Source organism: Eubalaena glacialis, chromosome 10 (genome assembly GCF_028564815.1).
Source record: "Eubalaena glacialis isolate mEubGla1 chromosome 10, mEubGla1.1.hap2.+ XY, whole genome shotgun sequence".
NCBI classification, from domain to species: domain Eukaryota; kingdom Metazoa; phylum Chordata; class Mammalia; order Artiodactyla; family Balaenidae; genus Eubalaena; species Eubalaena glacialis.
The window spans coordinates 105,079,213-105,101,826 of NC_083725.1; the positions used below are offsets into that span (position 1 = coordinate 105,079,213).

General features: G+C 36.1%; 1 protein-coding gene across 2 annotated transcripts in view; it reads left to right on the forward strand.

Annotated features, from left to right (window-relative positions):
• The window catches only part of TTC17 (tetratricopeptide repeat domain 17), a 157,286-nt gene that overhangs the window by 32,674 nt on the left and 101,998 nt on the right, over positions 1-22,614 (forward strand). For both annotated transcript variants that reach the window (XM_061203268.1, XM_061203269.1), the window contains exons 3-10: positions 4,540-4,709; positions 5,848-5,959; positions 6,192-6,323; positions 16,907-17,016; positions 17,594-17,738; positions 18,180-18,319; positions 19,762-19,922; positions 21,378-21,490. In XM_061203268.1, coding sequence (XP_061059251.1) covers positions 4,540-4,709; positions 5,848-5,959; positions 6,192-6,323; positions 16,907-17,016; positions 17,594-17,738; positions 18,180-18,319; positions 19,762-19,922; positions 21,378-21,490 — 1,083 coding nt within the window. The remainder of the gene's footprint in view (positions 1-4,539; positions 4,710-5,847; positions 5,960-6,191; positions 6,324-16,906; positions 17,017-17,593; positions 17,739-18,179; positions 18,320-19,761; positions 19,923-21,377; positions 21,491-22,614) is intronic.

Genomic DNA, 22,614 nt, shown 5'->3' on the forward strand with positions numbered 1-22,614 from the left:
CCAAGAGATCACTGAAGAAATCAAAGAGGAAATCAAAAAATACCTAAAGACAAATGACAATGAAAACACGACGATCCAAAACCTATGGGATGCAGCAAAAGCAGTTCTAAGATGGAAGTTTATAGCTATACAAGCCTACCTCAAGAAACAAGAAAAATCTCAAGTAAACAATCTAACCTTACACCTAAAGGAACTAGAGAAAGAAGAACAAACAAAACCAAAAGTTAGCAGAAGGAAAGAAATCGTAAAGATCAGAGCAGAAATAAAGGAAATACAAACAAAAAAAAAATAGCAAAGATCAATGAAACTAAAAGCTGGTTCTTTGAGAAGATAAACAAAATTGATAAACCATTAGCCAGACTCTTCAAGAAAAACGGGGAGAGGACTCAAATCAATAAAATTAGAAATGAAAAAGGAGAAGTTACAACAGACACCACAGAAATACAAAGCATCCCAGGAGACTACTAAAGTAACTCTATGCCAATAAAATGGACAACCTGGAAGAAATGGACAAAGTCTTAGAAAGGTATAACCTTCCAAGACTGAACCAGGAAGAAATGGAAAATATGAACAGACCAATCACAAGTAATGAAATTGAAACTGTGATTAAAAATCTTCCAACAAACAAAAGTCCAGGACCAGATGGCTTCACAGGTGAATTCTATCAAACATTTAGAGAAGAGCTGACACCAGTCCTTCTCAAACTCTTCCAAAAAATTGCAGAGGAAGGAACACTCCCAAACTCATTCTGTGAGGCCACCATCACCCTGATACCAAAACCAGACAAAGATACTACAAAAAAAGAAAATTACAGACCAATATCACTGATGAATATAGATGCAAAAATCCTCAACAAAATACTAGCAAACAGAATCCAACAACACATTAAAAGATCATACACCATGATGATGTGGGATTTATCCCAAGGATGCAAGGATTCTTCAATATATGCAAATCAATGTGATACACCATATTAACAAATTGAAGAACAAAAACCATATGATCATCTCAATAGATGCAGAAAAAGCTTTTGACAAATTTCATCACCCATTTATGATAAAAACTCTCCAGAAAGTGGGCATAGAGGGAACCTACCTCAACATAATGAAGGCTATATATAACAAACCCACAGCAAACATTATTCTTAATGGTGAAAAAGTGAAAGCATTTCCTCTAAGATCAGGAACAAGACAAGGATGTCCACTCTCACAACTATTCAACATAGTTAGGAGTCCTAGCCATGGCAGTCAGAGAAGAAAAAGAAATAAAAGGAATACAAATTGGAAAAGAAGAAGTAAAACTGTCACTGTTTGCAGATGACATGATACTATACATAAAGAATCCTAAAGATGCCACCAGAAAACTACTAGAGCTAATCAATGAATTTGGTAAAGTTGCAGGATACAAAATTAATGCACAGAAATCTCTTGCATTCCTATACAGTAATGATGAAAAACCTGAAAGAGAAATTAAGGAAACACTCCCATTTACCATTGCAACAAAAAGAATAAAATACCTAGGAATAAACCTACCTAGGGAGACAAAAGACCTGTATGCAGAAAACTATAAGACACTGATGAAAGAAATTAAAGATGATACCAACAGATGGAGAGATATACCATGTTCTTGGATTGGAAGAATCAGTATTCTGAAAATGACTATACTACCCAAAGCAATCTACAGATTTAATGCAATCCCTATCAAATTACCAATGGCATTTTTTACAGAACTAGAACAAATAATCTTACAATTTGTATGGAGACACAAAAGACCCCGAATAGCCAAAGCAGTCTTGAGGGAAAAAAATGGAGCTGGAGGAATCAGACTCCCTGACTTCAGACTATACTACAGAGCTACAGTAATCAAGACAATTTGGTACTGGCACAAAAACAGAAGCATAGATCAATGGAACAAGATAGAAAGCCCAGAGATAAACCCACGCACCTATGGTCAACTAATCTATGACAAAGGAGGCAAAGGCATACAGTGGAGAAAAGACAGTCTCTTCAATAAGTGGTTTTGGGAAAACTGGACAGCTATATGTAAAAGAATGAAATTAGAACACTCCCTAACACCATACACAAAAATAAACTCAAAATGGATTGGAGACCTAAGTGTAAGACCAGACACTATAAAACTCTTAGAGGAAAACATAGGAAGAAAACCCTTTGACATAAATCACAGCAAGATCTTTTTTGATCCACCTCCTAGAGTACTGGAAATAAAAACAAAAATAAACAAATGGGACCTAATGAAACTTCAAAGCCTTTGCACAGGAAAGGAAACCATAAACAAGATGAAAAGACAACCCTCAGAATGGGAGAAAATATTTGCAAACGAGTCAACGGACAAAGGATTAATCTCCAAAATATATAAACAGCTCATGCAGCTCAATATTAAAAAAAAAACCCAGTCCAAAAATGCGCAGAAGACCTAAATAGACATTTCTCCAAAGAAGACATACAGATGGCCAAGAAGCACATGAAAAGCTGCTCAACATCACTAATTATTAGAGAAATGCAAATCGAAACTACAAGGAGGTATCACCTCACACCAGTTAGAATGGGCATCATCAGAAAATCTACAAAGAACAAATGCTGGAGAGGGTGTGGAGAAAAGGGAACCCTCTTGCACTGTTGGTGGGAATGTAAATTGATACAGCCACTATGGAGAACAGTATGGAGGTTCTTTAAAAAACTAAAAATAAAATTACCATATGATCCAGCAATCCCACTACTGGGCATATACCCAGAGAAAACCATAATTCAAAAAGACACCTGCACCCCAGTGTTCCTTGCAGCACTATTTACAATAGCCAGGTCATGGAAGCAACCTAAATGCCCATGGACAGACGAATGGATAAAGAAGTTGTGGTACATTTATACAGTGGAATATTACTCAGCCATAAAAAGGAATGAAATTGAGTCATTTGTTGAGACGTCGATCGATTTATAGACTGTCATACAGAGTGAAGTAAGTCAGAAAGAGAAAAACAAATATCGTATGTTAACGCATGTATGTGGAACCTGGAAAAATGGTACAGATGAACTGGTTTGCAGGGCAGAAGTTGAGACACAGATGTAGAGAACAAACATATGGACAGCAAGGGGGGAAAACCGCAGGGTGGTGGTGATGGTGGTGTGCTGAATTGGGCGATTGGGATTGACATGTATACACTGATGTGTATAAAATTGATGACTAATAAGAACCTGCTGTATAAAAAAAATTTAAAAAAGAAGTAGGACAAAACCAAATGTTGGTAAGTTTATGGGGAGATGGATATTATCCTAATCTGTAGGTAGAATTCTTGTTTTTATAACCAGTTTGAAGAGCAGATTGATGGTGAGTAAATAAACTGAAAATGTATCCCATACAGCCCCCTACTGGAACTCTTTTTCCCCCTACTGGAACTCTTTTTCCCCCTACTGGAACTCTTACACAATGACAGTTTTATAAGAATACCGTAGCACATTTAATAGCAAGAAATATTTAAAAAGAAGCAACCTAATGGTTTACAGGAAAATAAATACATTTTTATACATCCATTAGAATGAAGAATTTAGAGCTATACCGACCAATGTAGATAAATCTCAAAAACATAATATTAAGTTAAAAAAAAGAAAGTTGTCGAATGATACGTACAGTATGATAGTATTTATATAAAATTTAAAAATTTGCAAAGTGACGCCACATGTTGATTTTGGCGATATAGCTATAGATATATATATAAAGTAATATTTTAAGAGAATAAGGGCAATATAGTAATATTTTATGAAAATATACATGAAAATGATGCATAAAACATTCAGGATAGTGGTATCTTTTGTTCTTTTAATTATTTATTTATTTATTTATTCTCTTGGCCGCACCGCGCAGCTTGTGATATCTTAGTTCCCCAACCAGAGATTGAACCCAGGACATGGCAGTGAAAGCGCCGAGTCCTAACCACTGGACCACGAGGGTATTCCCAGGATAGTGGTAACTTTTGGAAGGGAAAGAGGGATCTCAAAGGCAGTTAAGAGGGGCTTCAACTATTTTTTTTTTCTTTTAGAAAAATCTGGAGTATGGCCAAATGTTAAGGTAGATAGGGTGGTGGAAACATGGCTGTTACGTAATTCCTCTGTATGTTTGGAAAAAAAAAGTCAGTGGCAGGAATTCTCCTGGAACACTAGTCACTTCAGGTAGGACTATCAAAGCGCTAGACGTCTTGAAGGACTGAAATATGACGTGTTTGGACAATTCAAGGTACTTCTAATTGCTGAGCTATTCTGTGCCAGTTAAGTTGATAGATGTAGCTTTATAGATAGTCAGAGATCATATCATAAGGCATTCATGTGCCAGTATTATAAATGTCATGTTCTGTTACTTTCTGTATATGGACACCTGTTTTGAGAAGCTTATTTATGTCAACTAAGGTAACCCAGGGCGTATTTTGAATTCTCTGACTTGTTCAACATATTAAATTCTCCTTTCTCTTACATGGTATCTAGGTTGAAGTATTAGAAAAATCCATTTGTGTTCTTATTTTCTTCTCAACAGAAGCAATTAGTTGCTCAAAAAATTCATATAGAAGAGAATGAGGACAGGGATACAGGACTGGAACAGAGACATAATAAAGAGGATCCAGACTGCATCAAAGCCAAGGTACCCTTAGGGGACCTAGATCTGTATGATGGCACATACATAACTTTGGAGAGCAAAGATATCAGGTAAAGAAATTCTCTTTCCAAAAATAAAGTACGTCTTCCTGAACAGACCTTTCTCGAATCAGTTAGAAGTTATTTCTCTAATGAGAAAAAGCCTCAATCGCTGATGACTTTATTGAAATTTGAAAGTTCAAAATGTATACTATGTATAGAATTCTTACAAATCAATTAAAAATATTTAATACCACAGTAGAAAATTGAACAATTTATGGTAAAAAAAAATGCAAATGGCCAATAAACATGTGGAAAAAATATTTCTCAGTAATGATCAAATAAGTGCATACTAAGACATATTTTTCATCTCTCAAATTGAAAAAAATGTTTAAAAATCAATAACTGGTAAAAATGTAGAAAGACTATATAGAAGTGTAAACTGGTTTAACATTTCTAGAAAGAGTTGAGCAGTGTTATATTAGCTTTTGAAAAGTCCACAGTCTTTTTTTAAAATTAATTAATTAATTTGTTTGTTTTCGGCTGCGTTGGGTCTTCGTTGCTGCGCGTGGGCTTTCTCTAGTTGCAGCGAGCGGGGGCTACTCTTCATGGCGGTGCGCGGGCTTCTTGTTGCGGAGCACAGGCTCTAGGCGTGCGGGCTTCAGTAGTTGTGGCTTGCGGGCTCTAGAGCACAGGCTCAGTAGTTGTGGTGCACAGGCTTAGTTGCTCCGTGGTATGTGGGATCTTCCCAGACCAGGGCTCGAACCCATGTCCCCTGCACTGGCAGGCAGATTCTTAACCACTGCACCACCGGGGAAGTCCAGAGTCCACAGTCTTAACGGTTTGTGACTTACCTATTTTCTCCCTAACCATTTTTTTTTTTTTTTTAATTTATTTGGCTGCTCTGGGTCTTAGTTGTGGCACGCGGGATCTTTGTTGCAGCGTGCAGGATCTTTTAGTTGCGGCATGCATGTGGGATCTTGTTCCCTGACTAGGGGTCGAACCCCGGGCCCTCCCTAACTCTTGATATATCTCCTTTAAGTTGAACTCTCAAAATATTTTGCTCTAACAACAGCTCTATGAAAAAAGTATGCATGTTGACTAATATTGGTTGTAAAGTGAGATGCTTTGAGAATATGATTTAATTAGGGAAAAATTGGACATATCTTCGCTTTTCATTCATTCATTACTTCTTGCCTCTTGATTTTAGCCCTGAAGATTATATAGACACAGAATCTCCTGTCCCTCCAGACCCTGAGCAGCCTGATTGTACTAAAATTCTAGAACTTCCATATAGTATACATGCTTTTCAGCACTTGCGAGTAAGTAGAGAAATTTGGGGGTTTTGTTTGTTTTCATTTTTTTCTTTAATCTCTTGCTTATACATACTCTTTTTCTTTCTTCTCTCCTTCCAAACAGCTTTATAATTTAACAAACATCTCCTATTTCTTAAAATTCCTTCAAATTAAATGCCATAAGATACCAAATTACTTGTGATTTCTAATGTCTTATAATCTCCTTTTTCTGTTTTTTTCAATTTTTTCTTCTCTTCAGGGTGTACAAGAGAGAGTTAATCTTTCTGCACCTCTACTACCTAAAGAAGATCCAATCTTCACATATCTATCTAAACGGTTAGGAAGGAGTATAGATGACATAGGTCACCTCATTCATGAAGGCCTACAGAAGGTAAGTCGTAAATGACTTAAAGAGCCCAGAGGCCCTGTGTGAACAGAAGATATTTTTCTCTCAGAAAATACCTACCTAGCTTGTTTTTGTCTAGAGAGTGATTTTAAATCATGATTACAGTAATATGAACTGTATAGTTCAAAGTTAGAAGCATTGATAATCCAGTCCCCTTTACCAGGACAAGATGCTGAAAAGTTTTATTTAAACTAATTCACGAAAAACAACTTATAAACTAATATAAGCAACAGGGCTTATAAGCTAGATTATATATTTTGAGTGTGAAAGAACATTAACATTAGTGTCTTTGATATATGTCTACACACAGGAAATACATAGATTATCACTGTTCTCTGAACAGGAAAAAGAATGACCACTAACAATAAAATCTTCATGTAATTTTAAGGGAACATCTACTTTAAAATAATGAAATGGGGAATTATGTAACAGGACCCAAGAATTTAAAGGTATCATTCAGGATAACATGTGGGAATTTAGAAAATAGTTTTTGCTCTTCTCTGTGCCTAAGGAGATTCGTAAAATGCAGGCTAGTTTCTAAGCACTATTATGCTGGTACTAAGTAAAATGTGTAATTGTAACATTTATATACAGTTTACCCAAATATATATTTATATGTTTATTCAAATGCATTATATATTATAGGATTATTTTTGTAGCTAAGTTACCTGCTTCATATTGTTTTTCTGAAGGTAATGTAAAATATTGCATCCCCAGAATTGATAAGTAATAAGGAAAAACTGGCCTGGGATTTAAGATACTGTTCAGAGAATTGTTAGTTGAAAGTAGATCATTGTGGTAAATGCTCTATAGAAAATTAAAATAGAGGGTAATTGGGTGGCTTCTTTAGGTTGAGCAGTTGGGGTTATCCTCTCTGGAAAGATGAAATTTAAGCTGATACTTGAATGACAAGAAGGAACCAAAAGTCAAAGATCAAGGAAGAGCATTCTAGGCTGAAGAATGAGCAAAGGCCCTGAAGCCTTAATGAGCTTGGTAGTATATTAGTTAGCTCAGGCTGCCATCACAAAATACCACAGACTGTGTGGCTTAAACAACAGAAATCTATTTCTCACAGTTCTGGATGCTGGAAAGTCCAAGATCATGTTGCTGGCTGATTCGGTTCCTGGTGAGGACTCTCTTTCTGGCCTGTAGATGGCCACCTTCTGGCTGTGTCCTTACATGGCTTCTTCTCAGGGTGTACATGGGGAGGGAGGGAAGGAGGGAGGGAGGGAGAGAAAGAGAGATAAATCTTCCTCTTATAAGGGGACTGACCCTATTGGATTTTTAACCTTTATCATCTCTTCAGAGGCCCTATCTTCAAATATAGTCACAATGAGGGTTAGGGCATCCATATATGAATGGTTAGAGACACATTCAGTATATAACAAGTGTTATGTAATTAAATTCAGGTCAGTATGGCTGGAGCTTGGTGAGCAAAGGGGAGGATGATAGGGAATGAAGCCAAAGAAGTAGGCCAGGGCCAGACTATGTAGGGCTCTGAAAGCCAAAGTTAGGACTTTGAATTTTATTCCAAGTGTGCTGAGAAGCTGGAGCAGAGGAGTAACATAATTTAATTAGTACTTTTAAAAGTACACGCTCAAACTTATATGGAGAAATGACTAAAGGAGGCCAAAATTGGAAATAGACCATTAGAAGGCTAGTGCAGTAATTCAAGAGAGAGATGAAGATGGTTTGGACTAGAATGGTTAGTAGTGGAAATGAAGGAACTTAAACTATTTCAGGAAATGTTTAGAAGTTTAGAAGCTGATTAATTAGATATGGGGAATGAGAGAAAAAGAGAAATCAAGGGTAATTCCTTAATTTTTGGCTTGAGCAACTTGGAGGAGCAGGGTTGGGGTGAGAGAAGATAAGACAGAGTTCTGTTTTGGTCAAGTTAGATCTGAAATACCTATATGAGTCTGGAATTCTAGTAGAGGTCAGAGCTGGGTATATAGATAGAGAATAATTGTTAAGTAGGGAGTATTTGTAGCCATGGGATTACATAAGGTCATCTGGAGAAGAGTGAAGTTTGAGAAGAAGTCCTGGGTCCTCCTACATTATCTATCAAGCAGAGGGGGAAGGGCCAGCAGAAAAGATCCAAAGGATGTCCAGAAGGATGTGATATCCTAAGAGCCAAGGGAAAAAATGTGTTCAAAAGAGAGAGAATAATTAATAGTGACATTTGAACATTTATAGATTTGAGAGGAGATTTTATGAGAAAGCTTTTTTTAATTTTTAATTTAATTTTATTTATTTTTTATACAGCAGGTTCTTATTAGTTATCTATTTTATACATATTAGTGTATACATGTCAATCCCAATCTCCCGATTCATCACACCACCACCCCCACCGCCACTTTCCCCCCTTGGTGTCCATATGTTTGTTCTCTACGTCTCTGTCTCTATTTCTGCCCTGCAAACCAGTTCATGTGTACCATTTTTCTAGGTTCCACATATATGCGTTAATATACGATATTTGTTTTTCTCTTTCTGACTTACTTCAGTCTATATGACAATCTCTAGGTCCATCCATGTCTCTACAAATGACCCAATTTCATTCATTTTATGGCTGAGTAATATTCCATTGTATATATGTACCACATCTTCTTTATCCATTCATCTGTCGATGGGCATTTAGGTTGCTTCCATGACCTGGCTATTGTAAATAGTGCTGCAGTGAACATTGGGGTGCATGTATCTTTTTGTTTTTTTGTTTTTTGTCTGCGAAATATATTAAAACTTTGCTGATGACAGTTGGAAATCAAAACATTAAAACTTTTAACATAATAAAATGGCTGTGTTTGTGAAGATTTTTTAAAAGTTTCCTAAACCAATAAGGGAGAAAAATTGAAAGGTAGTGAATATAATACAAATTAAACATCAATTGAAAATAGGGGTCAGTGTGTTAAAAAAAAATTAACAGGTTGGTCAGGTATAAAGGAGGTCATCTTAAATTTCTAATACTGTTACAGTATGTACAGCACAGCTGAGGTAGGGTGATGGACAGTATGACCTCTTGAAGCCCTTTACAATCTTTCTTTTTTTTTTAATTTAATTTAATTTATTTTTTTATACAGCAGGTCCTTATTAGTCATCAATTTTATACTCATCAGTGAATACATGTCAATCCCAATCGCCCAGTTCATCACACCACCACCACCACCCCCAGCCGCTTTCCCCCCGGGTGTCGATACGTTTGTTCTCTACATCTGTGTCTCAATTTCTGCCCTGCAAACCAGTCCATCTGTACCATTTTTCTAGGTTCCACATATATCCGTTAATATACGATATTTGTTTTTCTCTTTCTGACTTACTTCACTCTGTATGACAGTCTCTAGATCCATCCACGTCTCTATGAATGACCCAATTACGTTCCTTTTTATGGCTGAGTAATATTCCATTGTATATATGTACCACATCTTTATCTATTCATCTGTCGATGGGCATTTAGGGTGCTTCCATGACCTGGCTATTGTAAATAGTGCTGCAAGGAACATTGGGGTGCATGTGTCTTTTTGAATTATGGTTTTCTGTGGGTATATGCCCAGTAGTGGGATTGCTGGAACATATGGTAATTCTAATTTTAGTTTTTTAAGGAACCTCCATAATGTTCTCCATAGTGGCTATATCAATTTACATTCCCACCAGCAGTGCAAGAGGGTTCCCTTTTCTCCACACCCTCTCCAGCATTTGTTCTTTGTAGATTTTCTGATGATGCCCATTCTAACTGGTGTGAGGTGATACCTCCTTGTAGTTTCGATTTGCATTTCTCTAATAATTAGTGATGTTGAGCAGCTTTTCATGTGCTTCTTGGCCATCTGTATGTCTTCTTTGGAGAAATGTCTATTTAGGTCTTCTGCGCATTTTTGGATTGGGTTATTTGTCTTTTTAATATTGAGCTGCATGAGCTGTTTATATATTTTGGAGATTAATCCTTTGTCCGTTGATTCGTTTGCAAATATTTTCTCCCATTCTGAGGGTTGTCTTTTCGTCTTGTTTGTAGTTTGCTTTGCAAAAGCTTTGAAGTTTCATTAGGTCCCATTTGTTTATTTTTGTTTTTATTTCCATTACTCTAGGAGGTGGATCAGAAAAGATCTTGCTGTGATTTTTGTCAAAGAGTGTTCTTCCTATGTTTTCCTCTAAGAGTTTTATAGTGTCTGGTCTTACATTTAGGTCTCTAATCCATTTTGAGTTTATTTTTGTGTATGGTGTTAGGGAGCATTCTAATTTCATTCCTTTACATGTAGCTGTCCAGTTTTCCCAGCACCACTTATTGAAGAGACTGTCTTTTCTCCATTGTATATCCTTGCCTCCTTTGTCATAGATTAGTTGGCCATAGGTGTGTGGGTTTATCACTGGGCTTTCTATCCTGTTCCATTGATCTGTATTTCTGTTTTTGTACCAGTACCATATTACCTTGATTACTGTAGCTTTGTAGTATAGTCTGAAGTCAGGGAGTCTGATTCCTCCAGCTCCGTTCTTTTCCCTCAAGACTGCTTTGGCTATTCAGGGTCTTTTGTGCCTCCATACAAATTTTAAGATTTTTTTTTCTAGTTCTGTAAAAAATGCCATTGGTAATTTGATAGGGATTGCATTGAATCTGTAGGTTGCTTTGGGTGGTATAGTCATCTTCACAATATTGAGTCTTCCAATTCAAGAACATGGTATATTTCTCCAACTGTTTGTGTCATCGTTGATTTCTTTCATCAGTGTGTTATAGTTTTCTGAGTACAGGTCTTTTACCTCCTTAGGTAGGTTTATTCCTGGGTATTTTATTCTTTTTCTTGCAGTGGTGATTGGAATTGTTTCCTTAATTCCTCTTTCTGATCTTTCGTTGTTAGTGTATAGGAAGAGAGATTTCTGTGCATTAATTATGTATCCTGCAACTTTACCAAGTTCATTGATTAGCTCTAGTAGTTTTCTGGTGGCACCTTTAGGATTCTCTACATATAGTATCATGTCATCTGCAAACAGTGACAGTTTTACTTCTTCTTTCCCAATTTGTATTCCTTTTATTTCTTTTTCTTCTCTGATTGCCATGGCTAGGACTTCCAAAACTATGTTGAATAATAGTGGCGAGAGTGGACATCCGTGTCTTGTTCCTGATCTTAGAGGAAATGCTTTCAGTTTTTCACCATTGAGAATGATGTTTGCTGTGGGTTTGTCGTATATGGCCTTTATTATGTTGAGGTAGGTTCCCTCTGTGCCCACTTTCTGAAGAGTTTTTATCATAAATGGGTGCTGAATTTTGTCATACGCATTTTCTGCATCTATTGAGATGATCATACGGTTTTTATTCTTCAATTTGTTAATATGGTGTATCACATTGATTGATTTGCATATATTGAAGAATCCTTGCATCCCTGAGATAAATCCCACTTGATCATGGTGTATGATCCTTTTAATGTGTTGTTGGATTCTGTTTGCTAGTATTTTGTTGTGGATTTTTGCATCTATATTCATCAGTGATATTGGTGTGTAATTTTCTTTTTTTGTGGTATCTTTGTCTGGTTTTGGTATCAGGGTGATGGTGGCCTCATAGAATGAGTTTGGGAGTGTTCCTTCCTCTGCAATTTTTTGGAAGAGTTTGAGAAGGATGGTGTTAGTTCTTCTCTAAATGTTTGATAGAATTCACCTGTGGAGCCATGTGGTCCTGGACTTTTGTTTGTTGGAAGATTTTTAATCACAGTTTCAATTTCATTACTTGTGACTCGTCTGTTCATATTTTCTGCTTCTTCCTGGTTCAGTCTTGGAAGGTTGTTAGCTTTCTAAGAATTTGTCCATTTCTTCCAAGTTGTCCATTTTATTGGCATAGAGTTTCTTGTAGTAGTCTCTTAGGATGCTTTGTATTTCTGCGGTGTCTGTTGTAACTTCTCCTTTTTCATTTCTAATTTTATTGATTTGAGTCCTCTCCCTCTTTTTCTTGATGAGTCTGGCTAATGGCTTATCAATTTTGTTTATCTTCTCAAAGAACCAGCTTTTAGTTTCATTGATCTTTGCTATTGTTTTCTTTGTTTCTATTTCCTTTATTTCTGCTCTGATCTTTATGATTTCTTTCCTTCTGCTAACTTTTGGTTTTGTTTGTTCTTCTTTCTCTAGTTCCTTTAAGTGTAAGGTTAGATTGTTTATTTGAGATTTTTCTTGTTTCTTGAGGTAGGCTTGTATAGCTATAAACTTCCCTCTTAGAACTGCTTTTGCTGCGTCCCATAGATTTTGGATCATTGTGTTTTCATTGTCATTTGTCTTTAGGTATTTTTTGATTTCCTCTTTGATTTCTTCAGTGATCTCTTGGTTATTTAGTAACGTATTGTTTAGCCTCCATGTGTTTGTGTTTTTTACGTTTTTTTCCCTGTAACTGATTTCTAATTTCATAGCATTGTTGTCAGAAAAGATGCTTGATATGATTTCAGTTTTCTTAAATTTACCGAGGCTTGATTTGTGACCCCAGATGTGATCTATCCTGGAGAATGTTCCATGTGCACTTGAGAAGAAAGTGTAATCTGCTGTTTTTGGATGGAATGTCCTATAAATATCAATTAAATCTATCTGTTCTGTTGTGTCATTTAAAGCTTGTGTTCCCTTATTAATTTTTTGTCTGGATGATCTGTCCATTGGTGTAAGTGAGGTGTTAAAGTCCCCCACTATTATTGTGTTACTGTCGATTTCGTCTTTTATAGCTGTTAGCAGTTGCCTTGTGTATTGAGGTGCTCCCATGTTGGGTGCATATATATTTATAATTGTTATATCTTCTTCTTGGATTGATCCCTTGATCATTATGTAGTATCCTTCCTTGTCTCTTGTGACATTCTTGTTTTTAAAGTCTATTTTATCTGATATGGGTATTGCTACTCCAGCTTTCTTTTGATTTCCATTTGCATGGAATATCTTTTTCCATCCCCTCACTTTCAGGCTGTATGTGTCCCTAGGTCTGACGTGGGTCTCTTGTAGACAGTATATATATGGGTCTTGTTTTTGTATCCATTCAGCGAGCCTGTGTCTTTTGGTTGGAGCATTTAATCCATTCACGTTTAAGGTAATTATCAATATGTATGTTCCTTACCATTTTCTTAATTGTTATGGGTTTGTTTTTGTAGGTCCTTTTCTTCTCTTGTGTTTCCCACTTAGAGAAGTTCCTTTAGCGTTTGTTGTAGAGCTGGTTTGGTGGTGCTGAATTCTCTTAGCTTCTACTTGTTTGTAGAGATTTTCATTTCTCCATCGAATCTGAATGAGATCCTTGCCGGGGAGAGTAATCTTGGTTGTAGGTTCTTCCCTTTCATCACTTTAAATAAGTCATGCCACTCCCTTCTGGCTTGTAGAGTTTCTCCTGAGAAATCAGCTGTTAACCTTATGGGAGTTCCTTTGTATGTTATTTGTCATTTTTGCCTTGTTGCTTTCAATAATTTTTCTTTGTCTTTAAATTTTGTCAGTTTGATTACTGTGTGTCCTGGCGTGTTTCTCCTTGGGTTTATCCTGCCTGGGGCTCTCTGTGCTTCCTGGACTTGGGTGGCTATTTCCTTTCCCATGTTAGGGAAGTTTTCAACTATAATCTCTTCAAACATTTTCTCGGGTCCTTTCTCTCTTCTCCTTCTGAGACCCCTATAATGCAAATGTTGTTGCGTTTAATGTTGTCCCCAAGGTCTCTTAGGCCGTCTTCATTTCTTTTCATTCTTTTTTCTTTATTCTGTTCCACAGCAGTGAATTCCACCATTCTGTCTTCCAAGTCACTGCCTCAGTTATTCTGCCTCAGTTATTCTGCTATTGATTCCTTCTAGTGTATTTTTCATTTCAGTTATTGTATTGTTCATTTCTGTTTGTTTGTTCTTTAATTCTTCTAGGTGTTTGTTCTTTAATTCTTCTAGGTGTTTGTTCTTTAATTCTTCTAGGTCTTCATTAAGTATTTCTCGCATCTTCTCGCTCTTTGCCTTCATTCATTTTTGAGGTCCTGGATCATCTTCACTATCATTATTCTGAATTCTTTTTCTCAAGGTTGCCTATCTCCACTTCATTTAGTTGTTTTTCTATGGTTTTATCTTGTTCCTTCATCTGGTACAAAGTTCTCTGTCTTTTCATTCTGTCTGTCCTTCTGTGAATGTGGTTTTCCTTCCACAGGCTGCAGAATTGTTGTTCTTCTTGCTTCTGCTGTCTGCCCTCTCTTTAAATTAATCTAGGGACTTCCCTGGTGGTACAGTGCTTAAGAATCTGCCTGCCAAGGCAGGGGACACAGGTTTGATCCCTGGTCCGGCGGCAAGAAATCTTACAGATTTTTATTTAAAGATTTATTTTTCTCTTTGAATATACTATGATGAGTAGAGTATTCTGCTTATCATGATGGTTTTAGTAGTTCATGTAGAATTTTTATTTTTTATTTATGTATTTTTAAAAATAAATTTATTTATTTATTTATTTTTGGCTGCGTTGGGTCTTTGTTGCTGCGCGTGGGCTTTCTGTAGTCGAGGCAAGTGGGAGCTACTCTTCAATGCGGTGCGCGGGCTTCTTATTGCAGTGGCTTCTCTTTGTTTTGTAACACAGGCTCTAGGCACGCAGGCTTCAGTAGTTGTGGCTTGCAGGCTCTAGAGCGCACGCTTAGTAGTTGTGGTGCACGGGCTTAGTTGCTCTGCAGGATGTGGGATCTTCCCAGACCATGGGTCAAACCCGTGCCCCCTGCATTGGCAGGCGGATCATGTAGAATTTTTAATTGATCTTTTTGTCCCAATTCACAATATAAGGTTTAAAAATAAGATATTAAAAATCATTTGTTGATTTAAAGGAAAACTTTCTCAAAAGGCTACTAAAAAGGAGACTGAAGCCTAAGTCATAAGTCAAGCGTGAAAGAATATAGTATTCCGTAAGCAGCTACACTTAGTGCTAAAATCTTTCGTTGCAACACTCAAGAATCATATTTTTTCCTTGAATATAGAATACTTAAGGATGATTAATAAAGAATTATACTAGTTTTAATTTTTTTCTTAATATTTATTTATTTATTTATTTGGTTGTGCCATGTCTTAGTTGCAGCAGGTGGGCTCCTTAGTTGCGGCCCCAGGGCTCCTTAGTTGTGGCTCCAGGGCTCCTTAATTGTGGCATACAAACTCTTAGTTGCGGCATGCATGTGGGATCTAGTTCCCTGACCAGAGATCGAACCCAGGCCCCCTGCATTGGGAACTCAGCGTCTTATCCACTGCACCACCAGGGAAGTCCCGTACTAGTTTTAGTGTTAAAGATAACTTTTTAAAATAAAATAATTGGTCCTTGTAAAAAAAGAAAAGCTATATAAAAATCAAAAAAAAGGGAAATTAAAAATTATAATTTAAAAAGTCAGAGATAATTGCTGTTTTATGATATATTTTTGGAGTTTTATTTTTACACATCTTTATAGTTAAAACTTTATTCTCGTAGGATAAATTTTTATAGTGAAATTTGGGGATGAAAGGATAATCACATTTTTAAGGCTTTTCAAATGCATATTGTCAAATTGTCCCCCAGTGATGCTGTACTAACCTAATATTTCTACACTTAATATCTGAAGTTAGTATACATTGTAGCCAATAGTGAATACTGGCATTCTTTCTAATCTTTGCCAATTTTTAAAAGGAAAACTTATATCTCTTTAATTCTTTTGTTGTTGTTGTTAACTTTTATATCTTTTCACCTGCTAAGTAGTCATTGTTTCATAGTTTTGAATTGTCCATGTTTTTGGCCCTTGTTCTTTTGTTTTTTTGTTTCTCTGTTTAGAATTTTTATGAGGTAGCTACACATTAATGATATTAAGTGTTGGCTGTCATATGTTTTTCCCATTTTATCTTAAACTTTATGACTTTTTTTCCATGCTGAATTTGATATTTCTTTCTTGGGTTTAAACTTACTTACATTGAGTTTTTGACATGATTCAGTTTAGTCTTATGACCTCTATGTGGTTGAAATTTAGTATATGTTAGGGGACAAAAAAATCCAAGCCACAAAAGGAGAAAACCTATCTGAACTTCTGTTTAATTTGACTAAATAATGCATTTATTACTACATACTAAAGACTTACTTTTTAGCAACGTAAAGGTCTGAATTAGTTTCTGAACACACATGAGAAAATGACAAAAATTTACCTTTCACAAAAGCATAAGCCTTTCATTTGTTTACATACATACCTTCATTCAGATGTTAAATAAATAGGAAACTTTGCAATATGTTAATTTCAGGAATTTCATGTTAGAACAATTAGCATTTCTAAGTAGGTTAGATCCTGACTTTCAAAGTCCTGAAACAAGGCCCAAGTTGTGACCACTTGGTGGGATTTTTTGGCTTTATTTCCCCATTGTTAGATAGCCTGGGGTTGGACAGTCTCTCTGTTTAGATCACACCTTAATACTCCTGATCAGCTAATGATCAGAATGCTCTCTTGACAGGGATAGTTTATTTGTACTTTGTCCTCTGCTTTGTCGCTACTGTAATAAGTCTTGGTTTTCTTCATCAGTTTCAGACCAGACAGAGTGTAAAGGTGCTCATTTTGAACATTCTGAATTGAAGAAACTATCTGGAGTTATATTTGGTTGTCATTTTATTTGTTTAATTTATAGAACTCTTCCTCGTGGGTACTATATAACATGGCTTCATTTTACTGGAGAATAAAGAATGAGCCGTATCAAGTAGTGGAATGTGCCATGCGAGCACTTCACTTCTCATCCAGGTAGGATTTCTCCCCTTCTGGACCTCCTGATTTTCCATGTAACTCAGGACTGTTAAAATACATAAAAAACAAGAAGAAGAAGCATTGTGTTGTACTTACATTCTCCTCCATCCCTGTTGCAATTAGTCCCATCACAAAAATGATAGATGTCAAAGAGTTCAAAGTGATAATGGCATAACATACTTCTGATTTCTGTTAAGGAAAAATATATAATGTAGATGCCCTCTGATTCACTTGAGACTTGAAACTAAGGAAATTGGTTGGAGGAACTATCATAAATTAAATTATTCTCAAAGCAAATATAAGCCCTAAATACATTTTAAAAGCATAAAATCTCTGCCAGACCTTATTTTTGTGGCAAAATTTGTAGCTATCACATTGAGTAAGCACCATCAATTATGTAAAATTAAACACTAGGATTTTCTTAAATTATTTTCTCCACCTGTAAGTAAACTCAAAGTTATTTTCCTAAGCTCAATAACTTTGAATGTAATTTGCCCTTGTCAGGTAGTTATAGGCAATTGTGGAGCACATGCTTCTTTCCTGACATCTAATTACATCTTCCCTTTTCTTTTAGGCACAATAAAGACATTGCCCTGGTCAACTTGGCGAATGTTCTGCACAGAGCACACTTCTCTGCTGATGCTGCTGTCGTGGTCCACGCAGCTCTGGACGACAGTGACTTCTTCACTAGCTATTACACTTTAGGAAATATATATGCAGTAAGTACAACTTTTTTTTACATGAACCAATCCAGTTGCTGTTTTCTTTCTTTCTTTCTTTTTTTCCAATAAAAAATACCCTTTTCCCTTCTTTTGGTCCAAACAAGGGGATAGAAATGAAGAAATTAAGGGAAAAAAACTTCATAGCAATAATGAATCATAAGTGTTTTAGCCTCTTCACAAGAAAGAAAATAATTAAATTGACAGGAATATTATATTCCTTTAGCGTACTCTTCTTAAAATAGCAGTACTTCCAATTGAACCATCCTATATAGCATTGCTTCATGTTATAGAGATTTGACTACTAATCGAAATAATATTCACTGTATGAGATTTGGTGTGATCTCATAAATCATAAGGGGATTTGGACGGATACAACCAGGCTAACATTTTTCCTCCCTGTGTTTGTGTATGTGTGTGTGTTTGTTTTTGTCTCTTCAGATGCTTGGGGAGTATAACCACTCAGTGCTCTGTTATGACCATGCTTTACAGGCTAAACCTGGGTTTGAGCAAGCTATAAAGAGGAAGCATGCTGTCCTGTGTCAGCAAAAACTCGAGCAGAAATTGGAAGCTCAACATAGGTAACTAGGAGAAAAAATGACTGAAGCACCAACACTGTAGAACCTTAGGTTAGACTTGTGTAGGGTGATATCAGTGTTAATTTGTTCATTAGAATTAAGAAAAACACCTTTTCACTAATGCTAGTCCTGTCCTTTTTCTCCAATCAGGAGGTTTAGCACAAGTCAGTGGTTGTATAAAGGTTTCCAGGAACTAGAGCATATTTACAGTAAATGCCGTCATCTAAGTCTTAACAATATTGACAATCTATTACTTGTATGAAGTCAGATGGAGGAGGGTGTGCTGCCAGATGCTCAGAAATTCTATTGATTACATTTTTATTTCCATAGAATACACTGTCAGTAAAATCACTTGCACATGCTACATTTGAGCTTTCTCTCCTTTGACTTCTAAGGTTGGGCTACTGTTACGTTGGTTAAGTGATGTTGAGAGAGATTATTTGGCCCACATTTTAATCAGATTTGTGTAAGTTGCACAGTAATGGAATTCTGTTGTACTTGGTCCTTGTAGTATACTTTAAAAATATCCTGTGTTTAATTCTATTAATAATAGGGCCAGTAAAGGAACTTGACATAACTCAGAAGTGAATTGTTCATCTCTTATAGAATTAGCCTTAATGTTTTGAGTGTACTTTGATTATTATAGAATTAAGTGGAGATTTGGATTTCATTAAACTTTTGCCTATTTTCCAATCTGTTTAAAAGCCTAATGTAGTAAAAAGGAAAGAATGACAGCTTGTTTATGCCTGGCTTTGTTATACCTGATCAGAACTTGCCCTGGCTGAGTTTCTTCCAATATTATGCTCTTCTTATACAATCTGTGTAGCTATTAAATCTCCATATGTTAACAGTGTAATAGGCAATAAGATTTTTGTGACTAAATGTAATCAAGCAGCTGATTTATTGATACCAGGTGGTAGGGAATATTCCTTTATAAGCAGTTTCTGTGTTTTTTTCCCCAAATCTGTAAACCAAGAAGCTAGAGTGCAAGAGCAAGGCATTGTGGCCTCTTCTCTTAACCTTGTCTTTAGGTAGAATCAAAGGAAAAGGTGAAAAGGAAGATTCTAGAGAGGCTTTGGATGTCCGTGGAACTGACACAGTCTTTGTGGAGGGAAATAGACTTGTTAAATGTATAAAGCTTTATAGTATTATTTATTGCTATGTATCTTATCTGGCACCTGAAGCGTCTAACACACCATTTAATGTCATTAATTGTTGTGTTTATGGGAAGAATTTCACATCCATCTTTTTTCCCCAGAATTTTAGTAAAACAATAGTATTTATTTAGCCCCATTGTTCTTGAACTTGTGATACAATGATTGTATGTTAAAAGTCAAAATCTAGCAATTTTTGCTGAGAACCAGAAAATCTATGTATTTAAGTGGGTTTAAAAATCCATAATTTTAAAGCTCTGTAACTTTTTCCTGTTATTAAAAAATGTTAAGATCCCTCCAGCGAACACTGAATGAGTTGAAAGAATATCAAAAGCAACATGACCACTACCTGAGACAGCAGGAGATCCTAGAAAAACATAAGCTGATTCAGGAAGAGCAAATCTTAAGAAATATCATCCATGAGACACAGATGGCAAAAGAGGCACAATTAGGTAAGTACTGATTCCAAGTAATTGAAGACAGGTTAGGAAATTCACTTCTAGTGTGCTTTACTTTCATAACTTTCATGTAGCCATAAAGCAGTATAAAATTGTGCTTATGACTTCTCTCAGTCTTAAAATGAAATCATTACTACGGGTATACCAGCAGGCCTGAGGAGCTGGTTTGATCCTTCTAACTTTTTTTTAGTAAAAAGTAAAAACCAAATTTTTAAACTAAAAACCAAATTTTAAAGTAAAAACCAAATCTTTTGTATCCTAAGAGTCTTAACAGTTTGTTTGCCCTCTATGGCCTACATTGATGCTTCTCTAACTTTGGTATGCATATCAATCTCTTGGAGATCTTGTTAAAATGCAGACTCTGATTCAGTAAGTCTGGGTTGGGGCCTGAGATTCTGTTATTCTAACAAGCTCCTATTTGATGCCTGTTGTTGCTAGTCTGAAAACACACTGTAACATGGCCCTACACCAATGTAACGCAAGCTAGACACACCCTAGAATCAAAACATCCACACATTTCAGCCAACAGTGGCAATAAGGCTAAATGTTCTCCTTTTTTTTTTGCCCCATTAAAAACAAATGTTTTATTTTACAAGTAAGATTTTAGACTAGACTTTGTCTCAAATAGGAAAGTAATCAGTGGAATACTTTCAGGGGGTTCTGAAATCCTCCCCAAAATTATACATAGTATTGTGTATATGCACAATTTTTTTTCTGGTAAGACGGTATGTAGCTCTTATTAAAATCTCGTACAGTCTGTGACCCCAAAGTAGAACCACTGGTCTAAAGGAACTTGCGTTGACAGGATATCAGTGATTTGATTGTATCCAGAATGTTTCATTTCTGATTAAACCCTATGGGAGCAGATATGACAACTTGACACCAAAGAATAAATGAATAGAATCCCTTATATTAAATCCTTCTCCCTTGGTAAATATATTGGTCTGTATAGCCTCTTGATCTTTGACCCTTAGCTGTGAACGTTTACAGTCCGTTTTACAATCCACCTGACAAGTTTTCTTTGCTATTTTGAGTGTAAAGAGTATGTTCAGTCCTTGGGATTATTTACTGCTCAATCAGTACTGAAATGCAACCAGAGCGCTTATATATATATATACACACATATACATATATTCTCTCCAGAGAGATGGGCAAAGTCTTAAAACAATTTAATCAATAGATTTTACAGTCATGGAATGCAATTGCCAGAAGGAACCTCACTGATTATTTAGTGGAGCCCATTTGTTTTATAGGTGGAGAAACAGGCTTCTTTAGAATGATTTAATTTAATTAACCATTAATGAGATTTCCCCTGGATAAGTTTCCCCTCTGTAAGTACTCTGCCAGGCTCTGAAGAGTACAGGGTTGATACTGCACGACTTAGACTAAGAAAATCATGTTGGCATTGCTGATCTTTTTCATCAATTTAAATTTCCTTTCTTATTCCAGGAAATCATCAGATATGCCGTCTGGTCAACCAGCAGCATAGTTTACATTGCCAGTGGGACCAACCTGTGCGCTACCATCGTGGTGATATCTTTGAAAATGTGGACTATGTTCAGGTCTTTTCCTTGTCTCTTCTAGTTCTTATAAACTTTTACATATCTAAGAGTAATATCACTTTCCCCCCCTTAATTCCTTATATAATTGATCTCTAAAATGTGTGACCATCATTTAAGGTTTTGAGTATCTGTTATGTTTATGAAGTCAGATTTTATAGAGAGTACTCAGTTACTCCATGAATGACATTTTTGTTTCCCAAAGTACTGGCTGTATTTTCTTTTCATATGTGTTTAATTCTTTTCTTCTTTACCAAGAGAGCTAGAATTGGTCTGTGACTCAAAGCCTTTACCTCCCCTTTTAACTTACTTTAGTAAGACCTATAATTTAAAATTTGGGAAAGAGTAGCCGTGCTCTTTCCTGAAGTCATCAGTCCAGTTATGTTGCTTCAACCAAAAACGTCATCAAAATGATCATCTACAAAAAACGTTTATTAAGCGCATTGCTGTGTGCATGTTTTCTCTTTCTTTCTGTCTCTGTATATGTCCACACAGGTAGATACACATATACACACAGTCATACACATACATAAAATCCTAGCCTATCTAGTTGGGAAGAAATAATACATAAATATAATGATACCAGATAGCATGTAACTGATGCTGATATAGACAGTAAACACAACCCGAGTCCAATATTCATCCAAAAGGATACTGGAAATAAAATAACATTTATCCTATCCTATAGAAAACCCATCATGTTCCTTAATCATAGATACAGAAATTTCTAGCAATAAGCAGTTAAAATAAGAGATCAGGACAGCTTCTATAGGAAGACAAACCATGGAAAATTAGAACTCTTTAATTTGGAAAAACCCAGACTACATTGGGAAACAGTAAGAAATAAAAATTTAGAGGCCGTTTAGGAGGAGAAGTAGTAATAGAGACCAAAAGCTCCCTATGATTTTTGTGAGCCAGCTCCTAGCAATATCCCATGTTTGGTTTTCAAGAGTAGTAAAGGAAGAACAGACTTACACCCTCTGGGACTCTAGCTCCCTGTCTTAAATCCAAGCATTTTAAGGGGAAAAAGGGAATATTTAGAAATGAAATATACCGAAACCCAGTGTGACTTTTAGATATCATAGTGGTCTCAAGACAGACCATTTGGAAGACTGCCATGTGCCAGT